General features: G+C 43.6%; 1 protein-coding gene across 1 annotated transcript in view; it reads left to right on the forward strand.

Annotated features, from left to right (window-relative positions):
- The first annotated feature begins 19,603 nt into the window (after positions 1-19,603).
- LOC124775362 (acyl-CoA Delta-9 desaturase-like) overlaps positions 19,604-24,433 on the forward strand; it is an 80,624-nt gene continuing 75,794 nt past the window's right edge. The window contains exon 1 of the mRNA XM_047250194.1: positions 19,604-19,817. Coding sequence (XP_047106150.1) covers positions 19,604-19,817 — 214 coding nt within the window. The remainder of the gene's footprint in view (positions 19,818-24,433) is intronic.

The following is a 24,433-nucleotide window of genomic DNA, read 5'->3' on the forward strand; positions in this document are numbered from 1 at the left end:
TCAGTTATTTCAGTGCCCAATCAGCAAAATTCATCTGTTACTTCTAGCATCTCATTTCCTAACCTAATTCGCTCAGCATCGCCTGAGTTAATTCGTCCACATTCCATTATCCTCGGTTTACTTTTGTTGATGTTCATCTCATGTCCTCCTTTCAAGACAATGTCCATTCCACTCAACTGCTCTTCCCTTTGTTGTTTCTGGCAGAACTTTACATTGTCATCTGCAAACCCTACTTTTTACATTTCTTCTCCCTAAACTTTAATTTCTGCACCAAACTTTTCTTTTGTTTTTTTGTAAATCTACAGAGGGTACGAGAGGAATTTCAGTCGTTATAAACATGTCGAAGTGTGATAAATCACTAATTTACTGCGCTTCATAGTTCCAGTTTATATGTTTTTCAGGCGTTTTTTTTTCTTACATTAGCGAACTAGGAAGTCCTGTCGCAATGCCGTAGCAGCGTATTTTCCGTAATAGAGACATGTTAGTATGATCAGGTGCAGTACAAAACCTCACAAATGGTGTTGGCTGTCCCTTCTTTTCCTACAACGGAATAGGAACAATTTATGATATCTGAATTGTGACACTTATCTCAAACCAGCTAAATGGCCTTAGAATTACGCCTTCCAAGCTTTAAGGTTCATTCGAGATATCCAATACAATTTTTAAGATGCCTATGAAACGCTTGTACAGAATCCACAGTACTCTTGGACGCTACCTGTCTGCACCGGCGGTGTATTGAAATTCAGGTGGGGCTGGGAGATGACCCCAACAGTGACGGAGGAAACGGCTGTATGAAGGTCAGGACGAAGCATCGCTTCCTTCAATTGGCCGTGGATTTAGTGTTGTGATGGTGACTGGAATCGACAGGCGGACCACTAGTAAGACATCCCTGAATAAATAGGACTTCTATTCACGTTATGTACAGAGATGTGGTAGCCAATGGAGTGGTCTTTGGCTTCAGAGTGACGTAGTGAGCCGCAGAAACTCAGCAAGCCGCCGTCAGCAGGACCGCCCGGGTAGCGACGTGTATAGGTGGTGCCACCCGCCGATGTCAGCAGTAGCTGACAGGGACCGGGGCACAGACCAGAGTGCAGCGCAGGGCAGCCAGCCAGCTACCAGTCCGGACTCGATTACATGGCTCGCTAGGAAGGTGGATGCTGACTCAGCAGTGTGAAGATGCCAGGTAGCTTGCATGCAATCTTCTGATCAGACGGATGCCTGTAGCTCCTGGAGCCCAAGTTCAGAGCTGACGACACGCTGCATCGCCGTATACTACGAAAGTTTTCATCTGAAAACTGGAAACTGCCGCTGGCAGCGTACCTCGGCGTCATGTACACAAAGTGTGCGCATTCGCACAGAAGAAGGTCAGTGGCCGAGTAGCCTTTAATTATCTGAAGATAGTAACTGTTCCGAAAGAACAGATACCAATGATGTCCAAGCTGCTTCTCTGGAAAGAAATGATAATAAATCGAAACCCTAAGCTGCCAAGAGGTGTTGTTGATATACCTCAATGGGGACAGCTAAAAATGTGTGTCCCAACCGGGACTCGAACCCGGGATCTCCTGCTTACATGGCAGACGCTCTATCCATCTGATGGTTCAAATGGCTCTGAGCACTATGGGACTTAACATCTATGGTCATCAGTCCCCTAGAATTTAGAACTACTTAAACCTAACACATCCATGCCCGAGGCAGGATTCGAACCTGCGACCGTAGCGGTCGCGCCTAGAACAGCACGGCCGCACCGGCGTATCCATCTGAGCTCGAGTAATGAGTGAATGGGCAAATATGCTTTAGGGACATTACGAATGTAGGTTGTGGACAGTCGGGAATGTGGGTCTCACGGGAAGAATGCAAGGGAGAAGTCCCTGCAGTCGCGCTATCCTCTGTGCCCTCGGTTTTCTTTTGTATTGTTACAGAACCTGAAGATGGTCATTGTATGGCTGAAACCGGTTATGACTGTGCCATAAGAATGTGATTGTGTCTATAAACAAACAAAAAATTTTTACAAAATAATCAGTCACTAACTCCATTGACAAAATGTCGTTTTTACCAAAGGCAGACATCTATCCAGACCATCACACAGGAATTCCAAACTGCATCAGGATCCACTGCACGTACTGTAACAGTTAGGTGGGAGGTGAGAAAACTTGAATTTGATGGTAAAGCGGCTGCTCATAAGCCACACATCACGCCGGTAAATGCCAAACGACGTCTCGCTTGCTGTAAGAAGCGTAAACATTCAATGATTGAACAGTGGAAAAACTTTGTGTGGAGTGGCGAATCACGGTACGCAATGTGGCGATCCGATAGCAGGGAGTGGGTATGGCAAATGTCCGGTGAACGTCAGCTGCCAGCGTGTGTTTTCTTGGAGGGGACTTGCAACCCTTGTTGTTTTGCGTGGCACTATCACAGCACACGTCTACATTGATGTTTCAAGCATCTTTTTGTTTCCCACTGTAGAAAAGAAATTCGGGGATGGCGATTGTATCTTTCAACACGATCGAGCACCTGGTCATAACGCCCTGCCTGTGGAGGAGTGGTTACACTACAACAACAACCCTGTAATGCTCTGGCCTCCACAGAATCCTACAGAACACCTTTGGGACGTTTTGGAACGCCGACTTCGTGCCAGGCCTAACCGACCGACATCGTTACCTCTCCTCAGTGCAGCACTTCGTGAAGAATAGGCTGCCATTCCCCAAGAAACCTTCCGGCACCTGATTGAACGTATGCCTGCAAGAGTGGAAGCTGTCATCAAGGCTAAGCGTGGGCCAACACCATATTGAATTCCAGCATTACCGATGAAGGGCGCCAGGAAGTTGTAAGTCATTTTCAGCCAGTTGTCCGGATACTTTTGACCACATAGTGTATTACATATCTCTATGAAGTCTCTGCGTGATAGTGCGATACTCCAGTGGGCAGAAAGATCTTCAGAATAGCTGTGGGACCAGCTTGGATGTCAGTTTCGGCATAGTTCCAGTATTCAGGATATCAAGGATCAGCTACAGCTATAGGCCTTCTTGGCTCAGGGGAGGATGGATCAACTTTGTGCCACCAGTCTGCGAAAAACATCTTCTAACGTAGCCTCGTAGCAGCAGAAGTTATAAAGCACACTGGAGTCTGCGACCAGTGACAGCTGCATAAACTCGCTGATGTCATTTCTCTCTTTTAGTGGTACTACACCATATGAGGGAGTGTAATGAGCGCTGCTGAATCAGTGCATGCATCAAGACCAGACGTGGTGCAACGTCATGCACATAAGTGAGCCCACACTGTCAATTCCTTTGTTAATTTGACCAAGACACCAAGGAATTAATGACATTTAGCTGCTAGTGAGCACTGACTTACATCAACGAGGAAAGTTGGAAAGCTGTGCTGGGCAGGGATTCGAACCAGTGTCTCCTGCTCATTAGGCATATGTTGTGACCCCCAAGCCATCTGGACACAGTGATCATCGTAAGTGCACGGACTACCCTAGCAAGCCTCCAGTAAGATCAAAATTCTTATTTTATCCGGATACTATTAATGAAGTGGCTCTGAAAACTATCCACATTACTCGCGGTAACTCGCCGATTCCCGTAAAGGTTCGAGCGAGGGAACATTGGCCAGGCTCAATTAATTATATGTGGCGTCTGTTCTATCGGACATGTCTGAAAGAAGAGACACAACATACAACATGTTAATTTTAATCGAGTTTTTAATCAATGAAGTAACATCACATACCCTCTTAACCCGTGAAGCTTCATTTCGTTTCTCCCTCCCCTTCTGAGTACTTCAATTTCACGTATGGCGCAGTAGGTCTCAAGCATGATAGCGCCACGAGCTTATTCCTTGAATAGGAAGTATTCGTCCTTGATGCGTCTCTTAGCTCTCGGTCGACCTCGGTAAATCCCTTTCGATGTGTAGTCTCTGAAACAACATACCAGCGATAGAAGTATGAACATTTAATATAGGACGTCTTCCTATACTGCATGAGCTGCACTTCGAAAGTGCTTATTTTCCAGACCGGTTTTGTGCCTTACAAGTGCGTCATCAGTTATATCTGCTACAGAGGATGAATCACAAATGTGTGCATACGTATGTCGATGACACGAGAACCCTTTGTACACATTGTGCCAAGGTTGGCACTACATGTCTTTCGTAAGCGCTATGTTAAGCATGAAAGTGGAGCGAGTTGTTTGTTGCGCCTCAAGCCGGTATATAACGGCCATTTGGAAAGGCGGGAGGATATGGTTCTTGGCCGTTCGCCGGGGCAGGCGCCCGTGTTTTCTGTGGTTGTGGCGTGTGAAGCAGTAGCCGTGACGTGTGCAACGGAGTGCTCAGTTATACTGTATAATAGGTGTAGTGGTCGTCAACCTGCCTGTCTGCCAGTAGCACCTCCCAACGGAGCGTCGTAGCAGCAGAAGCTGTAAGCATATTGGTGTTTGCGGCCAGTCGTAGCTGCTTAAGAAGGTATGTATCATTCTGTCTCTGTTAGTGATACTATACCGTATGCGTACTGCTGAATACTGTATAGCATACTGACAGATTACTGTACTCCGATTAAACAAGGATGGTTGTGATAAGCATATGCTTTCTCATGTCGAGTTAGATAATCGGTGATCACCGCCATTGGTACGGATGCAGTGTTTTAAGGCGGTCTCTGACGATTCCCGTTTTTGTTTATGTTCATATTATTGTTGACTTCAAATGGTTCAAATGGCTCTGAGCACTATGGGACTTAACATCTGAGGTCATCAGTCCCCTAGAACTTAGAACTACTTAAATCTAACTAACCTAAGGGCATCACCCACATCCATGTCCGAGGCAGGATTCGAACCTGCGACCGTAGCAGTCGCGCAGTTCCGGACTAAAGCGCCTAGAACCGCTTGGCCACCGGAGCCGGCTATTTTTGACTTCCGAGTCCTTTATTATTCCTCTAGTATGTTTCAGTGATTTTTTTCAATTTCATTGTATCTGAACAATAAATATTGTGATAACTGCCTTTTCCTGTGCCTGATTTTAAACCACCTATAGCCGTTAAGCTTACTTATGGGGAACTTTACGCTGGTATTATCGGTTAGTTCCTAGATATTTTGGAACTGGCAAGTACAAAGGTGCATACAAACTGCGTCGATTTAAATACGTTTCAGTTAATTTAAATGGGCGCGTGACCAAGAAAGCCGAATTCCCGTCTTGACACACAAGGTGGGGCTGCTAAGAAAGGCCACTCAACAAACATCCAGAATGAATAAGTACAGGGTGAGTCAGGAGGAAAGGTGATAGTATCAGTGATTTTGAACAAAAAACGTCAGATGAACGCATTTCCCGTTCTTAGCAGTTCCCGAGGAAACTGGTGATAACAGTGGGATGCAGGAGAAATGCAGGTGATGCTCAATGTAGCAGTGTGCTCTAATGTTTTGTTTGATTGCGTAAGTGTTCTCGCAAAAGATCTTCAAAAAGTCCGCCAACTGTAGTGCGTTTTGCAGTTCTTGTATACAGCTGCTGTGTAGCTGATCTGATTTCATTTATACGGTCCTCTACTTGAACCATGCATGTAAAATACGAGCCAGAAGTTCCCTCTCTCTGTCCACTCTGCGCTTGTAGACTTCGCTCTTGAACCAACCCCGTAGACAGTAATCTATTGGAATAAGATCGCTTGACCTCGGTGGGCAAGAAATGATTTCTCAGTGACCGATCCAACGGCCAGGATACGTTTCGTTCTATGAGTTCTCATGGAACTAACGACTTTCTGTTATACTGGAGAAATCCGGAAGACGTTTTTCTGCTTGTCGCTTTCGTTATATTCGATGTGAATGCTGGTGAAGAAGGACGTGCTACTGACGTTCATGCTTTTCAAACGGCTGTATGTCGAATACGGTTAAGGAGAGAGCATACGTTCATTTGATTTTTATTTTTTTATTTTTTTGTTCAGAATCACCAACACTGTCATCCTCGAAGCACACACCTTTCCTCCTGACCCAACGTGTATATCGAGGTATGGTTTTCACCAAGCTATAGCGGGCAATATGGCGAATTACCAGATGTTCGCAAGTTTTTTTATAGTTTACGGGTGCCGAATTACGACGTCAAGTTTTTTTTTTTTTTATCTAATAGAACCATGTGCTTTCTCTGTGGCATTTGAAAGAAGCTTCTAAGAGAACATCAGAGACATAACTTGTATGTAATTTAATCAAATAGTGTCAAGATAACAGTTCCGCAAGCCACTGTCCCTCCATCAGGAGAAGAGATTAGACAAACGCCTGACCTATTACACTAAATGTAAACAAACACGTAACTCAGATGCGGTACGCGTGTTTCTCATCACGGCTGTCGTACTAAGTGCTCAAAATGTTGACGCTGAGCACTTCCACACGGTGTTAAATGATTCTCGAGAAAAAACGCAGCACGCTGAATCTAATCCATATATTGGAGGCAGTTGGGCGTCGGAAGTAGTGAATGGGTTCACTCGCTCATATGCGTTACACAAAGTAAGGAAGCTTCAACTATATTTGTGGGGAGATACAAATGTTTGGGAAAAGTACTTTAATAGATTACTTTGCGTTATGGAATGTTGACGTGTGTATGCCTTTTCCTAGTGAGTTTGGTTTTCAAAGTTATCAGCCTGGTAGAACGAAAGTAACTTTGTTTGAGGAATTCGAATGGAATCTGTGGCGACCTTACTGTTATATGTTAAAGAGAGTTCTGGAAGGTCCCCGTGTGTTTCTGATAGTTAAGGGAAGGCCTTCTATGGAGATAGAGCATAGAGGTCTTGTATATTTGTTAGTAATGAACAAGTTTCCTAATAGGTCTCTTGTTTTAATTTTCGCCTCAGATAAAAGTACAGAAATGTTAAGTTTGGTGAGCGTGCGGACCACTTTGCGTTTCCTGTACGTCCGTCCCATTAGTCTCCAAATGTTCGTTTAAGAGAGTCATTGAGTGGTACATCTACCTTGTTCGTGTATGGTCGGAAAAAGACCGGGCTCCGTGACTTTACCGAGATGGAAGACCATCGTGTTCGATGTATTGCTCTGGTGCATCGCACTGCATCTGCAGCAGCAATCTGACCAGCAGTTGGCACCGCAGTGACACAACGAACCGTTACAGATCGGTTACTTCAAGGACAGCTTCCAGCCAGACGCCTTGTTGCGTGCGTTCCACCGAGACCAAACCACCACCATTTCCGACTTCAGTGGTGTCAAGCGAGAGCTCATTGGAGGGCAGGGTGGAGGTCTGTTGTGTTTTGTGGTGAAAGCTGGTTCTGCCTCGGTGCCAATGATGGCCGTGTCTTGGTTAGAAGGCCTGCAATCAACCGGTCTTCGTGCTAAACACAGTGGACCTACACCTGGAGTTACGGTTTAGGGTGCGAATTCGTATGACAGCAGGGGCAATTTTATGGTCATCTCACGCAGCCTGACTGCAGAATTGTACGTCAGTCTGGTGATTTCGAGCTGTCTTCCTGCCATTCATGAACAACATTCCATGGCATGTTTATCAACACGATTACACTCGCTCATAAACCGCTGTTGTAGCCCAAAATGCTCTACAGAATGTCGACATGTTGTCTTGGCCTGCTCGATTACCAGATCTGTCTCCAAACGAGCCCATATGGGACATCATCGGATGACAACTCCAGCGTTAGCCATAAACAACATTAACCGTCCCTGTATTGACTGACCAAGTGCGACAGGCATGGAACTCCATCACACAAACTGATAAGCGGCACATTTACAACACAATGCATACTCGTTTTTGTGCCTGTAGTCAACAGTCTGGCGGTAGCACCGGTTATTTGTGTGCCAGTATTTGACATTCGCAATGGCTTATCTAGCACTTACGTTAAACTATGATCTTGCAATATTAACCGCTTAAATATGTAACGTAAACAAATTTATTCCCTAAATTTCATTACTCTATGTTAATTTTTTTTCTTTTTCTGGGTTGCGATTTTTTATCCGTCAGTGTATCTGATCAAGTCCCATACATGTTATGTCGTTGAAGTTCTCATAGGAGGTTATTTCACATGCCACAGAGAAAAGATACAGTTCCATTAGGCAAAACCAAACTATGGAAATTTGCGATACTGTCCGCTATAACGTGGCGAAAACCGGAGCTCGATGTACTTATTCAAGATAGGTATATTTCGGGTGGCCTGTTTTAGTTGCGACATCCTGCACTAACAGAAGTTGTTGAAAAGCTGCCTTGACAACGACAATAGCGCCAGGAAAGGAAATTTAAGTTGATTGTTAAAAATTACTGACGTTTTCTTTAGTGTTTGAAGCTGTTGGTCAGCCATATAAAAGTTTTATAACTGGTGTGTTTGAGTTGAGCCCTGAAACGGCGTATGTTATCGAGGTAAAAAAATGTTCATATACAATATTTTTTCTGTTGACTGGAGAAGCACTTGAAAAGTTTAAGTGTTGTTTGTTCTAATTGAGCCACGAAGGATCAGACGTTATATGTCTAAACAATTGTAAAAACATTTCCTTATCGACGAGCTACTTAATGTAACGATGCTCATTTTACATTTCATTCAAAGTCAAAACATAACTACTATGTCTTTGAATGGGGGTAGTCAAGTCAGTGCGGCTAGACATGTAGGCAAGGTATTACTTTGTTCACGAATTACATGATGTAACGATGGTCATTTCATATTCCATGATGGACAACAATTTTATCAATCAGAGTATCGTACCATTATTAATTTTTGTCCCGTTGCATAAAAGTTCCTTCGCTGAACTTTTCTTTCATACAACTGCAAGAAAATAATTCACAACCGGTTTGTTCACCCTGAGTCCTATAAGAGTGTGGTATACAACCTTTATGTTGTTTCTGTTAGCACCAAATTTCTTATTCATATTGCTTTCTACACAAATGCATGTCACTGCATAATGATTATCAACGGTATATACAGCTCGTGTTCAACCTGCATTTAATATGTGAATTACCTGAAGATGGTTTCTACTTATGACCGAAACTAGATAGCGGTCATACATTAATTTTCTTACGTAAATGGGATCTGGTCACTAAAAATTTTTGTAAAAAAAATTTAAATTTTAACAAATTACATGGCGATCCCTTTCACCAGTCTTGATAATGTCAGACATTACTACTTTTAAATAAGTCTTTTTATTTTTTATTTTTTTTTTTTGAACCAATGGTCAAGTCACACTAAATTATCTCTATATGCACGTGTTATCGTAGCGGCAGTAGGTCGCGTTAATTGTGTCGAACATACCTCTACTTGTTTTGACACCATTTTTTGTTCTTTGTCTCTTATCCACGTTAAGCAAAGCTGAATCTACCACTTCACAGCTACATCATCATGTGAGTTTGTAGGTAGAAAATAATCAAGTATCAGAAGATATATCGGATACCTTTTTGGTAACTTTAAAGGATCACTGTTGTTTATTCTTTTTCATAGCTCAGCACAACGCCGTATACCGAAGACCGAGTGCCGGCCGCGGTGGTTCTAGGCGCTTCAGTCCGGAACCGCGCGACTGCTACTGTCGCAAGTTCGAATCCTGCCTCGGGCATGGATGTTTGAGATATCCTAAGGTTAGTTAGGTTTATGTAGTTCTAAGTTCTAGGGGACTGATGACCTCCGATGTTAAGTCCCATAGTGCTCAGAGCCATTTGAACCATTTTGAATACCGAGTTCTTGAAATAATATCCTGATTCGGATTTTTTTTAATTATTTGGGAGTCATAGCCAAAGCTACCAGTCATTCGAGTTTCAGAGAATGACGTATGTGGAAGAAATTCACTATTGATTGATGCTGCTGCTCATTTGGTCTGGAGATCGTGCACACATTTTTTCACTTGTTATCTGGAAATAAACTTAAATGTACTGTATCCCTAGATGACTGGTTTATCACTATTAAGATCACATCTTTATCCGTTGAACACACTTCGTCAAGGTTAAAGTTTTATGCAACACCGCTCCCCTCTTCCATCCCCCAGTAATTCTCCAGTCTCTAAGACATCACGAAAAATATTCTAGGACTGGGCGGTAGGCGAGCCTTGATGGAAGTGAAAATATTCTTTTAAAAAATCAGACGTCCTCTTTGCTTTTGAACCAAGAGTGATATGTCCGTACATAATTATAACAAAAGTTCCTCGGTAAAAATAGGTTTACACTAGTAATTACGTGAAATCCGCAATAAGGCTAGAGACAGATTGACTGTGTACTATAACTTTAATTATGAAGACTGAGAGTGAAGCTGAAAGTCAGAAAATGATATACAGTACATAGAAAGTTAATATACGGAAGTCGAAAGTCGATAGCTCGTGATAGTGCGATATCACTAGGTGTAGAGGTAGTTGGTTCGAATTCCCTTATTGGATAAAATCTTTCATCATCATACTCTATATCTAATATGTACTCAGTAAGCCTCCGTATATTGAAAGGGGAAGGCTACTTTGCATCAATATTAGTAACTTCCATTCCCAGTGGGGTCAGGGATTTTCTCTGCATCGTGATGACTGGGTGTTGTGTGATGTCCTTAGGTTAGTTAGGTTTACGTAGTTCTAAGTTCTAGGGGACTGATGTCCATAGATGTTAAGTCCCATAGTGCTCAGAACCACCATTAGTTACTTCCGTCCTACTCCATTAGCGTCGGGAGCAAGGAGAAAATTACTGCTACAGACCTCGTAACGCACCCTGATCTGTACTGTACAGTAGCTTGAAGATAAAAGTGACCCCTATCCATAGGCACCACGTTGTGAATTTACTTTTTCCTCTGTTCAAATGGTTCGAATGGCTCTGAGCACTTTGGGACTTAACATCTGAGGTCATCAGTCCCCTAGAACATAGAACTACTGAAACCTAACTAACCTAAGGACATCACACACATCCATGCCCGAGGCAGGATTCGAACCTGCGACCGTAGCGGTCGCGCTGTTCCAGACTGAAGCTCCTAGAACCGCTCGGTCACACCGTTTTCCTCTGTTGATCGATATTCCGGTAACGTGACTGAAAGTGCCCTGTCTTTTCGCCGTTCTATGAGTTATTCAAGTAAACTGTACCGTATTTTGTCGATAGATGTGTGTGTATAGAGGAAATTTCAATTCGTAATAATTCGCTTAAGGAGACTCATGGAATACATCGTGAACGATTTGTAACGCATCATTTCCTGTCTGACCGTGTCTGGTAGCCCGTTTCTCTGCTGTAGTCGTCTTTGACAGTTTCTGTTCGCTGGGGGACTGTGGATCTTGTTCGCCCTCAAAATAATGGGCTGGCATTCCTATTCTTATTCTTCCTACATGGTTGGCGGTCGGAGGCGAATAGACCGATGCTAAGGGCGAGTATTTTACCCACAACGGCCAATATTTTCCAACATATGTGACAGAGAAAGTTCTAAAAGTGCTGTCAGGAAGCAGCAGCTTAGAGAAGTGCTGTAAGGGGTAAAAGGACGTGGCCAATAAAAAGGGTTATGTCCTGCTCCAGAGACGGACTGGCTGAAAGACCTGTATGTTGAATAATTTCGTGGAGCGGCCTGGAGGTCAGTAAATGGAACGTCGACCGGCAACCATGCTGAGCTGTAGGAAATCTTGTGTCCTTTGCCGCTTTTGTAGTGTATTTCAGACGTCTGGAGAGGGTGACCCATTGAGGTCAACCCAAGTTCCGAAAACTCGTTCCCGTGAGCGGGTGTGGACTTTGGACTTTGGGTTAACTATCCGGTGCTCTTGTTGAGTGTTGCTGTAAGTGGGCGTTCATGTAACCGTAGGCACAGCCCTTACATCCGACCATTAATTAATTCTGCCAAATGATCCTTTTGTTACAGCACAAATGAAAGAAGTTTCCACGATACATCCATCTACGAGTAATGAAGCTGGTTTATGAAATGCTGTTTTTGGGAAGTAAGTTGTACACAAAGTGCTGTAACAGTTTTCAACACACCTAATTACTCCAAAAATAGAAAAACATCTAAACGTTATTTATTATTCTAATTATTTGTTTTACATATTTATGTTTCATTTTTTGAAGTGTTATTTTACGTTTTAAATTGTTTTTTTGTTTACCATTTAACATATACGTATTTTGTAAATTGAAAATAATAAGTAACTTATTATTATGATACAAAATCATTACATCAATAACCGGTAAAGAAACGCTTAAACTATAACGTTTATTTGCACCATACACATAGAATGAACGATATTTCTTCACACAACGAACAAACAATATAAAACAAAATTCAACACAATTCTGAAATTGTAGAGGGCGATACTCTAAATACGCTGATTTGTACCAGCCACGTTTGAGTACACTGGGAAACCTCGACGAGGAGAACTGATTATTTACTAGCGACTGCAGCTCAATTGTACTCGTATTGTTTTCCAACGTGAGACTGATCTTACAATCATTCAAAAGAACTAAATCTGAAAGTCTTCTCGCGAAGTTCATCTGACATGGAAAGCTATGTATGTCCAATGGCTGTACCTGCTCCGTCAAGCCTCTTGGAATTACTAAATGAACAAGGTCCTTGTCCAAGGCACGACGCTCAAAGCTGTTCTTTCACACTGACATCCCAAGAATCTAACAACAGTACAGATTTTTCTTACGCACTGGGAAGGAAAACTTCTGTTAAAAATCTTTTGAGGGGACGGATGTTAGTTTATCAGATTCAATGCCCCCACAAGAATGTTTGAGGCTTAAAAAAGAGATTCTCAATTCTGGGTCTAATCAGGATATTTAGAGGATCGCCCGCCACAATTTAAGAGTCTTGTTGAATTTTATTTTATATTATGTTGTCAGGCGTGTATATTATGTGAAAAAATTTCGTTCATTTTATGTGCATGGTGTAAAAAAAGGTGTTTTTTGAGCATTTCTTTACAGATTTCATTACTGTATTGATTTTGTATCATAATAGTGAGTCATTTATTACTTTCAGTTTACAAAAAATGTTCAAATGTGTGTGGAATCTTATAAGACTTAACTGCTAAGGTCATCAGTCCCTAAGCTTACACACTACTTAACCTAAATTATCCTAAGGACAAACACACCCACCCATGCCCGAGGGAGGACTCGAACCTCCGCCGGGACCAGCCGCACAGTCCATGACTGCACCAGCGCCTTTGACCGCTTTCAGTTTACAAAGTAGACGTATCTTAAATGATAAACAAAAAGAAATATTAATTTAAAATGTAAAATAGCAGTTTAAAACATGAAACAAAAATGAGTAAAACAAATAATTAGAATAACAGTCAACGATTAGACATTTTAATTCTGTGTGTTGAAAATACTCTGACTGTACACTGTGTGCAACTTATTTGCTAAAAATGGTAATTCAGAAACCAGCTTTCTCGTCAGGGATCGATGCAGCATGAAAGCTTCTTTAATTAACGCTGGAACAGAAGTTTTATTTTGCAAAATTAATTCATGGTGATTGGATAGTTTGCAAAATTTCAGTTATTACAAAAGTTAATTCTACAGTCTTCAAGATCATTTATCTCATTTCAGCTTTTATATGAAACACTTTTTTTTATTTCATTGTTTCAAAGACATTTCCTCTAAACCTAATATGCGAAATTACCTTTTGGCTCCCCACCAAGTTTCAAGGTCATTTATTTACACTTGCCTCTGTTTCCTTGTAAGGACCTATGGCCGGACAACTTCTCTGGAATAGTGGGATATTTATTTCTTGGCCACTGCATAGGGTTGTGCGTAAGATTAAGAAATTAATGTTAGCAACTGAATATCATCACTTTCTTACAACTTAAACGGCCTAAATAGTGCACACCACGGAACTTCTTAGGAGACATGAATGTTACATCTCCATATTCAGTTGGCGTGTGGAGAGCCATCTTGTGGCAAAGATGGGAACAAATCATGATTTAATTGATACGTTATATATTCTATGTAAATTATCAGTGTGTGTGTGTGTGTGTGTGTGTGTGTGTGTGTGTGTGTGTGTGTGTGTGTGTGTGTTTTGACTGAATGAGTCTTGTAGCATATCATGTTGGCTAACTGAAAGATTATTGAAAGGGGCAAAAACACTTGACATAGATGAATGGCCTGTGACACCAAGCCTCTTGCAAACTTTAGTTCTCCCTGATTCATTGTTCAAACTCAATGCCACAATCCTTTGTCACAAACTCTTTGTAATAGACTTTTCCGCCCTTTCATGCAAAATTCATCTAGGTTTGATTCAAAGAGAGCAGAAAGCTGAAACGTGTCATTTTCTGTACTGCTGAAGAAACTTCCTTATGTAAACGAATCAAAGCTCCATCCCTTGCTAGAGTAATTTTTTGGCAATTTTTTTTCTGTTGCATAAAAATTAAAAACCACTGGTTCTGAAATCACGTTTCGGAATCCCATTCAGTCCTCTGTTTTTAACGTGGCAAGCAGATCGTGGCTGTCTGTTCCCTCTTTTAAGAGGATCAAGAATGCACCAACATTTAAAAGCAATGCTGCTACTTTTCAGTTGGTGCGCTTTAGGTTATACATTAATGCACATGATATGTTGGTAACATGCACAAACATTTTTTATGGTTATAAAACGCCTATATTCTTTTCACGCCAGGGCAGACCGACTTACCAGGCTCACTTATAGCTGCAAGGTGTCAAAACAAAGGTTGCGTGAAAACATTAAGTCACGTCCGCACTGACTTGCATGTTCCACTTATTGTCGGTACATTAAACAAAGTACATAGTTTGTACGCACTCAGTTTGGCCATGGCTGCATCATGTCATGCTTAGTTGAACTTCAAGTAGTTCTGCCATCCACCGCTAGATGGCAATTTCATCGTTATCACAGCGACAGGAGAGTAATTACTCACAGTTCAGATAGTCTGCACGACGTATATATAATCATCTTCATTGTTAATCAGTCTATCTACTACAGAAAACTGTAGCAAAATCCATGCGGTAGTTCCTGAGATTAGCCTGAAAATGCAGGTAGAACTACGGCAGGCGACTTCAATTCATATAGAGTGATGGAAGAAAAAATGCAGCACCAAAAACTAATTAGCGTAATGAAGTTTCGGGAACACATTCCTCTAGGTAACAAATTTAAATCATTAAACTGCATTGCAAGATCACAGGCTAATGTAGTAAGCCATTGAAAATGAGTAATGCTGGTACGTTAACGACCGGTACAACTACCAGAATGTTGAATGCAAGTATGCAAATGTGCATGCATTGTGTTGTACAGGTGCCGGATGTCAGTTTGTGGGGTGGAGTTCCATACCTGTTGCACTTGATCGCTCAGTTCAGGGACGGTTAATGTTGTTTGTTGATCACGCTGGAGTTGTCGTCAGATGATGCCCCCTATAAGCTCGATTGGAGAATGATCTGGTGATCGAGCAGGCCAAGGCAACGTGTCGACTCTCTCTGTAGCACGTTGGGTTATAACAGTGGTATGAGGGCGAGGATTATCCTGTTGAAAAACACCTCCTCGAATGAAACTTCCTGACAGATTAAAACTGTGTGCCGGACTGAGAGTCGAACTCGAGACCTTTGCCTTCCTCGGGCAAGTGCTCTAGCATCTTAGCTACCCAAGCACGACTCATGACTCGTCCTCACAGCTTCAGTCCTGCCAGAATTTCAGGTTCGCAGAATAGCTTCTGTGAAGTTTGGAAGGTAGGAGACGAGGTACTGGCAGAATTGAAGCTGTGAGGACGAGTCGTGAGTCGTGCTTGGGTAGCTCAGATGGTAGAGCACTTACCCATAAAAGGCAAAGGTCCCGAGTTCGAGTCTCGGTCCGGCACACGGTTTTAATCTGCCAGGAAGTTTCATATCAGCGCACACTACGCTGCAGAGTGAAAATCTCTTTCTATCAACTGGAATGCTGTTCATGAATGGCAGCATAGAAAGTCGAATCACCAGACCGACGTAAATTTTGCAGTCAGGGTGAGTCGGATAACCACAAGAATGCTCCTTTTGTCAAACTAAATGGCACCATGGACCATAGCTCCAGGTGCAGGTCCACTGTGTCTAGCACACAGACGGGTTGGTTGGACGCCTTCAAATGGCCTCCATCTAACCAAGACACGACCATCACTGGCACCGAGGCAGAACCAGCTTTCATCACAATACACAACAGACCTCCACCATGCCCTCCAATGAGCAATCGCTTGACACCACTGAAGTCGTAAAATGGATGTAGTTTGGGGGTCGGTGGAATGCATGCTACAGGCCTCGGGCTTGGAGCTGTCCTTGACGTAACCGATTTATAACAGTTCGTTGTGTCGCTGTGGTGTAAATTGCTGATCAGATTGCTGCTGCAGATGGAGTATGATGCGCCAGAGCCATACACCGAAAACGATGGTCTTCCCTCTCGGTAATGTCACGTGACCGTCTGGAGCCCAGTCTCCTTGTGACCGTACATTCTCGTGGCGACATCTGTCAGCAATCATGTACAGTGGCTACATTCCTACCAAGTCCTTCTGTAATATCGCAGAAGGAACATCCAGCTTCTCATAGCCCTATCACAGGATCTCGATCAAACGTGCAGAGTTGATAATGGCGTGTTAGTCGCATTCTTGACTAACATCACCTCTCCACGTCCAATCCCAAAGGTAACTAACGCTCGCGACCGTTCCAGCGTGTGTTTAAAGCGAACCTGATTTAAATCTTGGCAGGGGCGCTACTATGGCCTCTCTTGTGCAGCCGGGGCGGAATTTGAACAGGCATCATCTTTCAGATGTACACTACTGGCCATTAAAAGTGCTACACCACGAAGATGACGTGCTACAGACGCGAAATTTAACCGACAGAAAGAAGATGCTCTGATATGCAAATGATTAGCTTTTCAGAGCATTCATACAAGGTTGGCGCCGGTGGCGACACCTACAACGTGCTGACATGAGGAACGTTTCCAACCGATTTTTCATACACAAACAGCAGTTGACCGGCGTTGCCTGGTAAAACGTTGTTGTGATGCCTCGTGTAGAGAGGGGAAATGCGTACCATTACGTTTCCGACTTTGATAAAGGTCGGATTGTAGCATATCGCGATTGCGGTTTATCGTAACGCGACATAGCTGCTCGCGTTAGTCGAGATTCAATGACTGTTAGAAGAATATGGAGTGGGTTCATGAGGGTAATACGGAACGCCATGCTGGATTCCAACGGCCTCGTATCACCGCCGAGATGACAGGCATCTTATCCGCGATCGTGCAGCCACGTCCCGATCCCTGAGTCAACAGATGGGGACGTTTGCAAGACAACATCCATCTGCACGAACAGTTAGACGACGTTTACAGCAGCATGGACTATCAACTCGGAGGCCATGGCTGCGGTTACCCTTGACGGTGCATCACAGACAGAAGCGCCTGCGATGGTGTACTCAACGACGAACCTGGGTGCACGAATGGCAAAACGTCATTTTTTCGGATGAATCCAGGTTCTGTTTACTGCATCATGATGGTCGCATCCGTGTTTGGCGACATTGCGGTGAACGTACATTGGAAGCGTGTATTCGTCATCACCATACTGGTGTATCACCTGGCGTGATGTTATGGGGTGCCATTGGTTACACGTTTCGGTCAGCTCTTGTTCGCATTGACTGCACTTTGAACAGTGGACGTTACATTCCAGATGTGTTACGACCCGTGGCTCTACCCTTCATTCGATCCCTGCGAAACCCTACATTTCAGCAGGATACTGCACGACCTCATGTTGCAGGTCTTGTACGGGCCTTTCTGGATACAGAAAATGTTCGACTGCTGCTCTGGCCAGCACATTCTCCACATCTCTCACTAATTGACAACGTCTGGTCAATGGTGGCCGAGCAACTGGCTCGTCACAATACGCCAATCACTACTCTTTATGAACTGTGGTATCGTGTTAAAGCTGCGTGGGCAGCTGTACCTGTACACGCCATCCAAGCTCTGTTTGACTCAATGCCCAGGCGTATCAAGACCGTTAATACGGCCAGAGGTGGTTGTTCTGGGTACTGATTTATCAGGATTTTTGCACCCAAATTGCTTGAAAATGTAATCACATGTGAGTTCTAGTATAATGTATTTGTCCAACGAATACCCGTTTATCATCTGCATTTATTCCTGTTGTAGCAATTTTAATGGCCAGTAGTGTATAAACACGCGTACCAACTTTCATTTATGCTGCACAACTCCTTCTTGGTGTTGCGGCTTTTTCCGTCAGCGTATGTATGGAAGAAGATACGAGGGTCAGTCAAAAAGTAATGCCTCCTATTTTTTTTTCTACGTTTAATTGTCAGGAAATTTAAATGCAATTACATAGGTTGAAAACCACAACATTGAGGATCATTTTGTCATTTTTCAATGTAATCTCCGCCCATCTCTACAGTTTTGGTCCATCTTTGAACAAGGGCATGTATCCCAGCACGGTTAAAATCACAGCTCTGCTTCCTAAGCCATTGACGCACGGATGTTTTGACGGCCTCCTCATCTTCAAAATGAATCCCACGATGAGCTTCTTTTAGTGGCCCGAACAGATGGAAGTCTGATGGTGCCAGGTCAGGGCTGTATGGGGGATGAGGCAAAACTTCCCATCCAATTTTGACAATCTCGTCAGAGGTGTGACGACTGGTGTGTGGTCTTGCATTGTCACGCAAAAGAATAACATCTGCCATTGATTTTGTTGGGCGAACTCGCTGAAGACGTGCTTTAAGTTTGTTGAGGGTTGTGACGTATTGAACAGAATTTATTGTGCATCCCTGCTCCAAAAAATCAACCAGAATCACACCCTCTGTATCCCAGAAAACTGTTGCCATAACTTTCCCTGCCGATCGCACAGTTTTGAATTTTTTCTTCCTCGGCGAGCTTGTGTGACGCCACTCCATTGACTGCCTCTTTGATTCGGGTTCAAAAAATGCACCCATGTTTCGTCCCCGGTCACAATTTTTTTCAGAAACTCATCTTCCTCCAAACGAAGCGCTGCAAGTGTTGGGAGGCTATTGTTTTCCTTGCCTCTTTATTCTGATCGGTTAACATTCTTGGAACCCACCGTGCACAAACTTTTGAGTACCCCAATTGTTTAATAATCGTGATCACACTGCCTTTACTAAGAGAAATAATGCGACACACTTCATCTGCAGTCACCCGACGGTCACCACGAATGATGTCATCAACTTGCTGAATGTTGTGTGGAGTCACTGCACTCACCGGCCTGCCGCTCCGCTTTTCGTCAGTCAACGGTGTTTGCCCTTCAGCTTCCTTACAACGACGAACCCATCGTCTAACAGTGCTGACATCCACTGTCACAACACCATACACCTTCTTCAGTCTTTCATGAATGCGTATGGGCGTTTCACCTTCTGCATTCAAGAATTCAATCACACAACGCTGTCTCAAACGAACATCGATGTCGGCCATCTTACAAACTTCTGCTGTGCTGCCACCTGTTGACACAGAAAGTTACTACTGCAGTGGATTGCAGAAGAAGGTTTGAGGAATGGCGCCAAATTCAAATTTTTCACTTAACTTAATTTCTTTAAGTAGAAAACAAATGGGAGGCATTACTTTTTGACCGACCCTCGTATGTTGACAGAAGATAGGAGATGAAGTCGCTGTCTCTAATAACAATCTTGGAACGTCCTTTAGCCTTTGCCGGTAGATGCTATATTCTTAGACTCACGCAGATGATAACAGGAACCCTTACGCGTTTTGTTGCAGCACGTTGCTGTCCCGAGTATGCCGCCCAACGTGACGTCTCCGGACAGGTTGCCATGTGACGTCGGCGTCCACCACAGCCCTCCACCGCGGAAGGAGGACGCCGACAAGCAGCCCGAGTACGAGTGGCGGATCGTGTGGCGCAACGTGGTCGTGTTCATCTACCTGCACGTGGCCACCGTCTACGGCCTCTACCTGGCGCTCACCGCCGCCAAGTGGGCCACCGTCTACTGGAGTGAGTAACCGCCACCTTGTTCCTCACACTTCTCACGTAATCTAACACTAAGCTTCGCACTGAGCTTCATTTCTTGTAATGACGCGTTGCTAGGAAACGACAGCGTAAAATGTTCGCCAGAAAGCGAGAAAATACACAACTGGCCATTAAAACTGTAACAAACGTCAAACTGGCATGAACTGTACAACGTGCTTGGACATGAAATAGATTACACTGGCCAACAACAAAAATATTTCCCTTTTATTTACAGGGGCAATATATACTGAGGTGACAAAAGTCATGGGATAGCGATATGCACTCATACGGATAGCGGTAGTATCGTGTACGCAACGTATAAAACGACACCTTATTGGTGGGTCTGTCATTTGTACTCAGGTGATTCATGTAAAAGGTTTTTGACGCAGACTCTCAACGCGGAATGGTAGCTCGAGATAGAGGCGTGGGAGATTCCATTTCGAAAATCGTTAAGGATCTCAACAATCTGAGATCCACAGTATTAAGAGAGTGTCGAGAATATTAAATTTCAGGCATTACCTCTCACCACGGACAACGCAGTGGCTGACAGCCTTTACTTAACGACCGAGAGCAGCGGCGTTTGCGCAGAGTTTCCACTGCTAATAGACAAGAAACACTGCCAGAAATAACGGCAGAAAAAAATGTGGAATGTACGATGAATGTATCCGTTAGGACAGTGGGGCGAAATATGGCGTTAACGAGCTATGGTAGCAGATAACCGACGCGAGTGCCTGTAGGCCTCTCCTGGGCTCGTGGCCATATATATATATATATATATATATTGGACCATAGACGACTGGAAACCGTGGCCTGATCATATGAGTCCCAATTTCACGTGGTAAGAGCTGCCGGTAAGGTTCGAGCGTGGCGCAGATCCAACGAGGCATTGGATCTAAGTTGTTAACAAGGCACTGTGCAAGCTGTTAGTGGTTCCAAAATGATGAGGTCTGTGTTTACATGAGACAGACTGATTCCTTTGGTCCAACTGAACCGAAAAGTAACTGTAAATGGTTATGTTCGGTGCTTGTGGATCATTTTCAGCCATTCATGGACTTAATGTACCCAAACAATGATCGAACTTTTATGGATGACAATGCACCATGTCACCGCGTCACAATTGTTTCAAGAACATTTTGGAGAATTTGAGTGAATGATTTGGCCAGCCAGATCGCCCATTATGGGACGTAATCGACAGCTCAGTACGTGCGCCACATGGAGTTGCTGCACTAAGCCGGGCAAAAGGAGGTCCTACACGATGTTAGGAGGTACCCCTTGACTTTTGTCACCTCGGTGTACGCTGTTTCTGGAAGATAATTCGCCTATGAAGTCAGATATAATTTCAAAATTTCTGTACCGGCCTCAGTTTTCATAAACTAGTCCGCCTCCGTAGCTGAGTGGTCAGCGCGGCTCAGAGCCATACCAGGGCATTGGTTCGATTCCCGACAGGGTCGGCGATCTTCTCCGCTTGGGGACCGAGTGTTCCGTTGTCCTTATCACTGTTTCATCACCACTGACATGCTTGTTACCGAAGTGGCGTCGAATAAAAAGAGACTTCCACCGTGCTGCTAAACTCCCAGAAAGGGAACTCCCAGCCAGTAGCACATTTAATTTCATAATATAACGCTTATTGTAAACTGGTGCAGGTATTAGATGAATGTGGCAAAATGATACCCTCTCGTAATAAGACTTAAAAAGCGCAAGGAGAAAAAAAAGTCTATCATAACTCAAAGGATACAAAAATAGTATAACAACAAACAAGGATAAATTATCTTACTTAATATTTTCTTCCGGATACGGTGCGATATTTTGCCTCAAGAATATCGTTTCGTAAGGACCAGGAGCAGTCGAGAAACATTGCGATACGCCATTTACCTTTATATCACTTTTCCATTTGAGCAATGTTCTAGTGGAACAATTCTCCATCTTCGTCGCTAACAGCACCAAGGTTATCCAGGTAGAAGTCCAAATGAATATTCAAGAAATATAGTTTAAGTAATATGTGGTATGATCACAGTAATTCCTGTACAACATTGCGGTAGTTCTCTGCGCTAAAATTGCGCCGCTGTGTAAAATTTACTTGCAGACACTTGTGAAAAACAATAATGTGACTCTTTCAAGGAAATGTTCATCGGACATAAATTTCCTAATTTGTGATCCTACAACTATTTCTTTCTTTACTTTTACCCCAACGATCCTTGGAAACTTCTCTCCCAAGAGCTTGAATTAACATGAAATTTTGGCCCTGGCTTTTTGATGTGGCGCAAATTAATGTGCAGCGGTAGTTTGGGGTCAACGTTTTTCTGTGTAGGCAGCAGATCATTCCGAGCAAGCCATTATATCCTATAATAGCGGTTGTTCTTCTATCTATTCTGTGCCACTCACGTAGGAAGCAACATGGTTTTATGTACCCAACCAGCATACCGAGAAGAATTGGTATTACCTTGAGATCTCCACATGCACGCCATTTGAATAAGTGTGACTAGCAGTTTAAAGTTCTCATTTGTTTCCTTCAAATTAACTGCATGAGCATATTGAAACAGAAAGTAATTTGCTTCCATTCTGGAGGAGTACTGCTTACACACTAACTTCATTGGGATCTTTGAATACTTGCCTCTCATTTACACTGTAATCATGGCCACGAATCTCCCTAATGGACTCTACATTATTTCAAAAAGCCATGTCGCCTTCCTTGACGAAATATTCAGAAAAAGACAGCTTGCTGATCACGGTAAACACTCACTTTCGTATCGCTAAGAAGTCTTTATTCGCGAAGCTATTAGTCGAGCATGTTGCTTCAACAAATGTATATTACGATCAAGATCGTTCAGATCCTCTTGACACAAAAAGTATGGCTTATTTGATTTGTATAAGCCTCGAAATGTTGGGTCTACACGCTCATCTCCTTCACTGACTTCTGCACGGTCGTCACTGTATTGGCCTTCACTCGCTGTCACTCTCATAGGAGTCACTGCTATCGGCTGTGATGTACGAGTACAATGAAGTGCCAAGGAAACAGGTCTAGGTATGCGTATTCAAACACAGAGATACATAAACAGGCAGAATGCTGCGCTGCGGTCGGCAACGCCTATGTAAGACAACAAGTGTCTGGCGCAGTTCTTAGATCGGTTACTGCAGCTACAATGGCAGGTTATCAAGATTTAAGTGATTCTGAACGTGGTGTTATAATCGGCGAGGAGCGATGGGACACAGCATCTCCGAGGTAGCGATGAAGTGGGAATTTTCCCATACGACCATTTCACGAATGTACCGTCAATATGAGAAATCCGGTAAAACATCAAATCCCCAACATCGCTGCGGCTGGAAAAAAATCCTGCAAGAACGGGACCGACGACGACTGAAGAGAATCGTTCAACGTGACAGAAGTACAACCCTTCCGCAAATTGCTGCAGATTTCATTGCTGGGCCAGCAACAAGAGACAGCATGCGAACCGTCCAACAGAACATCATCGATATGAGCTTTCAGAGCTGAAGGCACATTCGTGTACCCTTGAAGGATGCACGACACAAAGCTTTACGCCTCGCCAGGGCCCGTCGACACCGCCATTGGACTGTTGATGACTGGAAACGTGTTGCCTGGTCGGACGAGTCTCGTTTCAAATTGTATCGAGTGGATGGACGTGTACGGATATGCAGACAACCTCACGAATCCGTGGAACTCGTTTGTCAGCAGTGGACTGTTCAAGCTGGTGGAGGCTCTGTAATGGTGTGGGGCGTGTGCAGTTGGAGTGATATGGGACTCCTGATACGTCTATATACGACTCTGACAAGTGACACGTACGTAAGCGTCCTGTCTGATCACCTGCATCCATTCATGTCCATTGTCCCTTCCGACGGACTTGGATAATTCCAGCAGGGCAATGCGACACCCCACACGTCCAAAATTGCTACAGAGCAGCTCCACGGACACTCTTCTGAACTTAAACACTTCCACTGGAGACCGAACTCCCCAGACATGAACATTAGTAAACGTATCTGCGATGTCTTGAAACGTGCTGCTCAGAAGACATCTGCATCCTCTCGTAGTCTACGGATTTATGGACAGCCCTGTAGGATTCATGGTGTCAGTTCGCTCCACCACTACTTCAAACATTGGTCGAGTCCGTGCTACGTCATGCTGCGGCACCTCTGCGTGTTCGGAGGGGGGGGGGGGGGGGGATGGAGGGGTCATATTAGGCAGGTGTATCAGTTTGTTGTTGTATACATGGAAGAAACCTGGAGATACTGACAGGTTTCAGATAGATTATATAATGGTAAGACAGAGATTTAGGAACCAGGTTTTAAAATGTAACGCATTTCCAGGGACGAATCTGGACTCTGACTACAATCTATTGATTATGAACTGCAGATTAAAACTGAAGAAACTGCAAAAAGGTGGGAATTTAAGGAGATGGGACCTGGAGAAACTGACTAAACCAGAGGTTGTACAGAGTTTCAGGGAGAGCATAAGGGAACAATTGACAAGAATGGAGGAAAGAAATACAGTAGAAGAAGAATAGGTAGCTTTGAGGGATGAAGTAGTGAAGGCAGCAGGGGATCAAGTAGATAAAAAGACGAGGGCTAGTAGAAATCCTTGGGTAACA

Source organism: Schistocerca piceifrons, chromosome 2 (assembly GCF_021461385.2).
Source record: "Schistocerca piceifrons isolate TAMUIC-IGC-003096 chromosome 2, iqSchPice1.1, whole genome shotgun sequence".
NCBI classification, from domain to species: Eukaryota; Metazoa; Arthropoda; class Insecta; order Orthoptera; family Acrididae; genus Schistocerca; species Schistocerca piceifrons.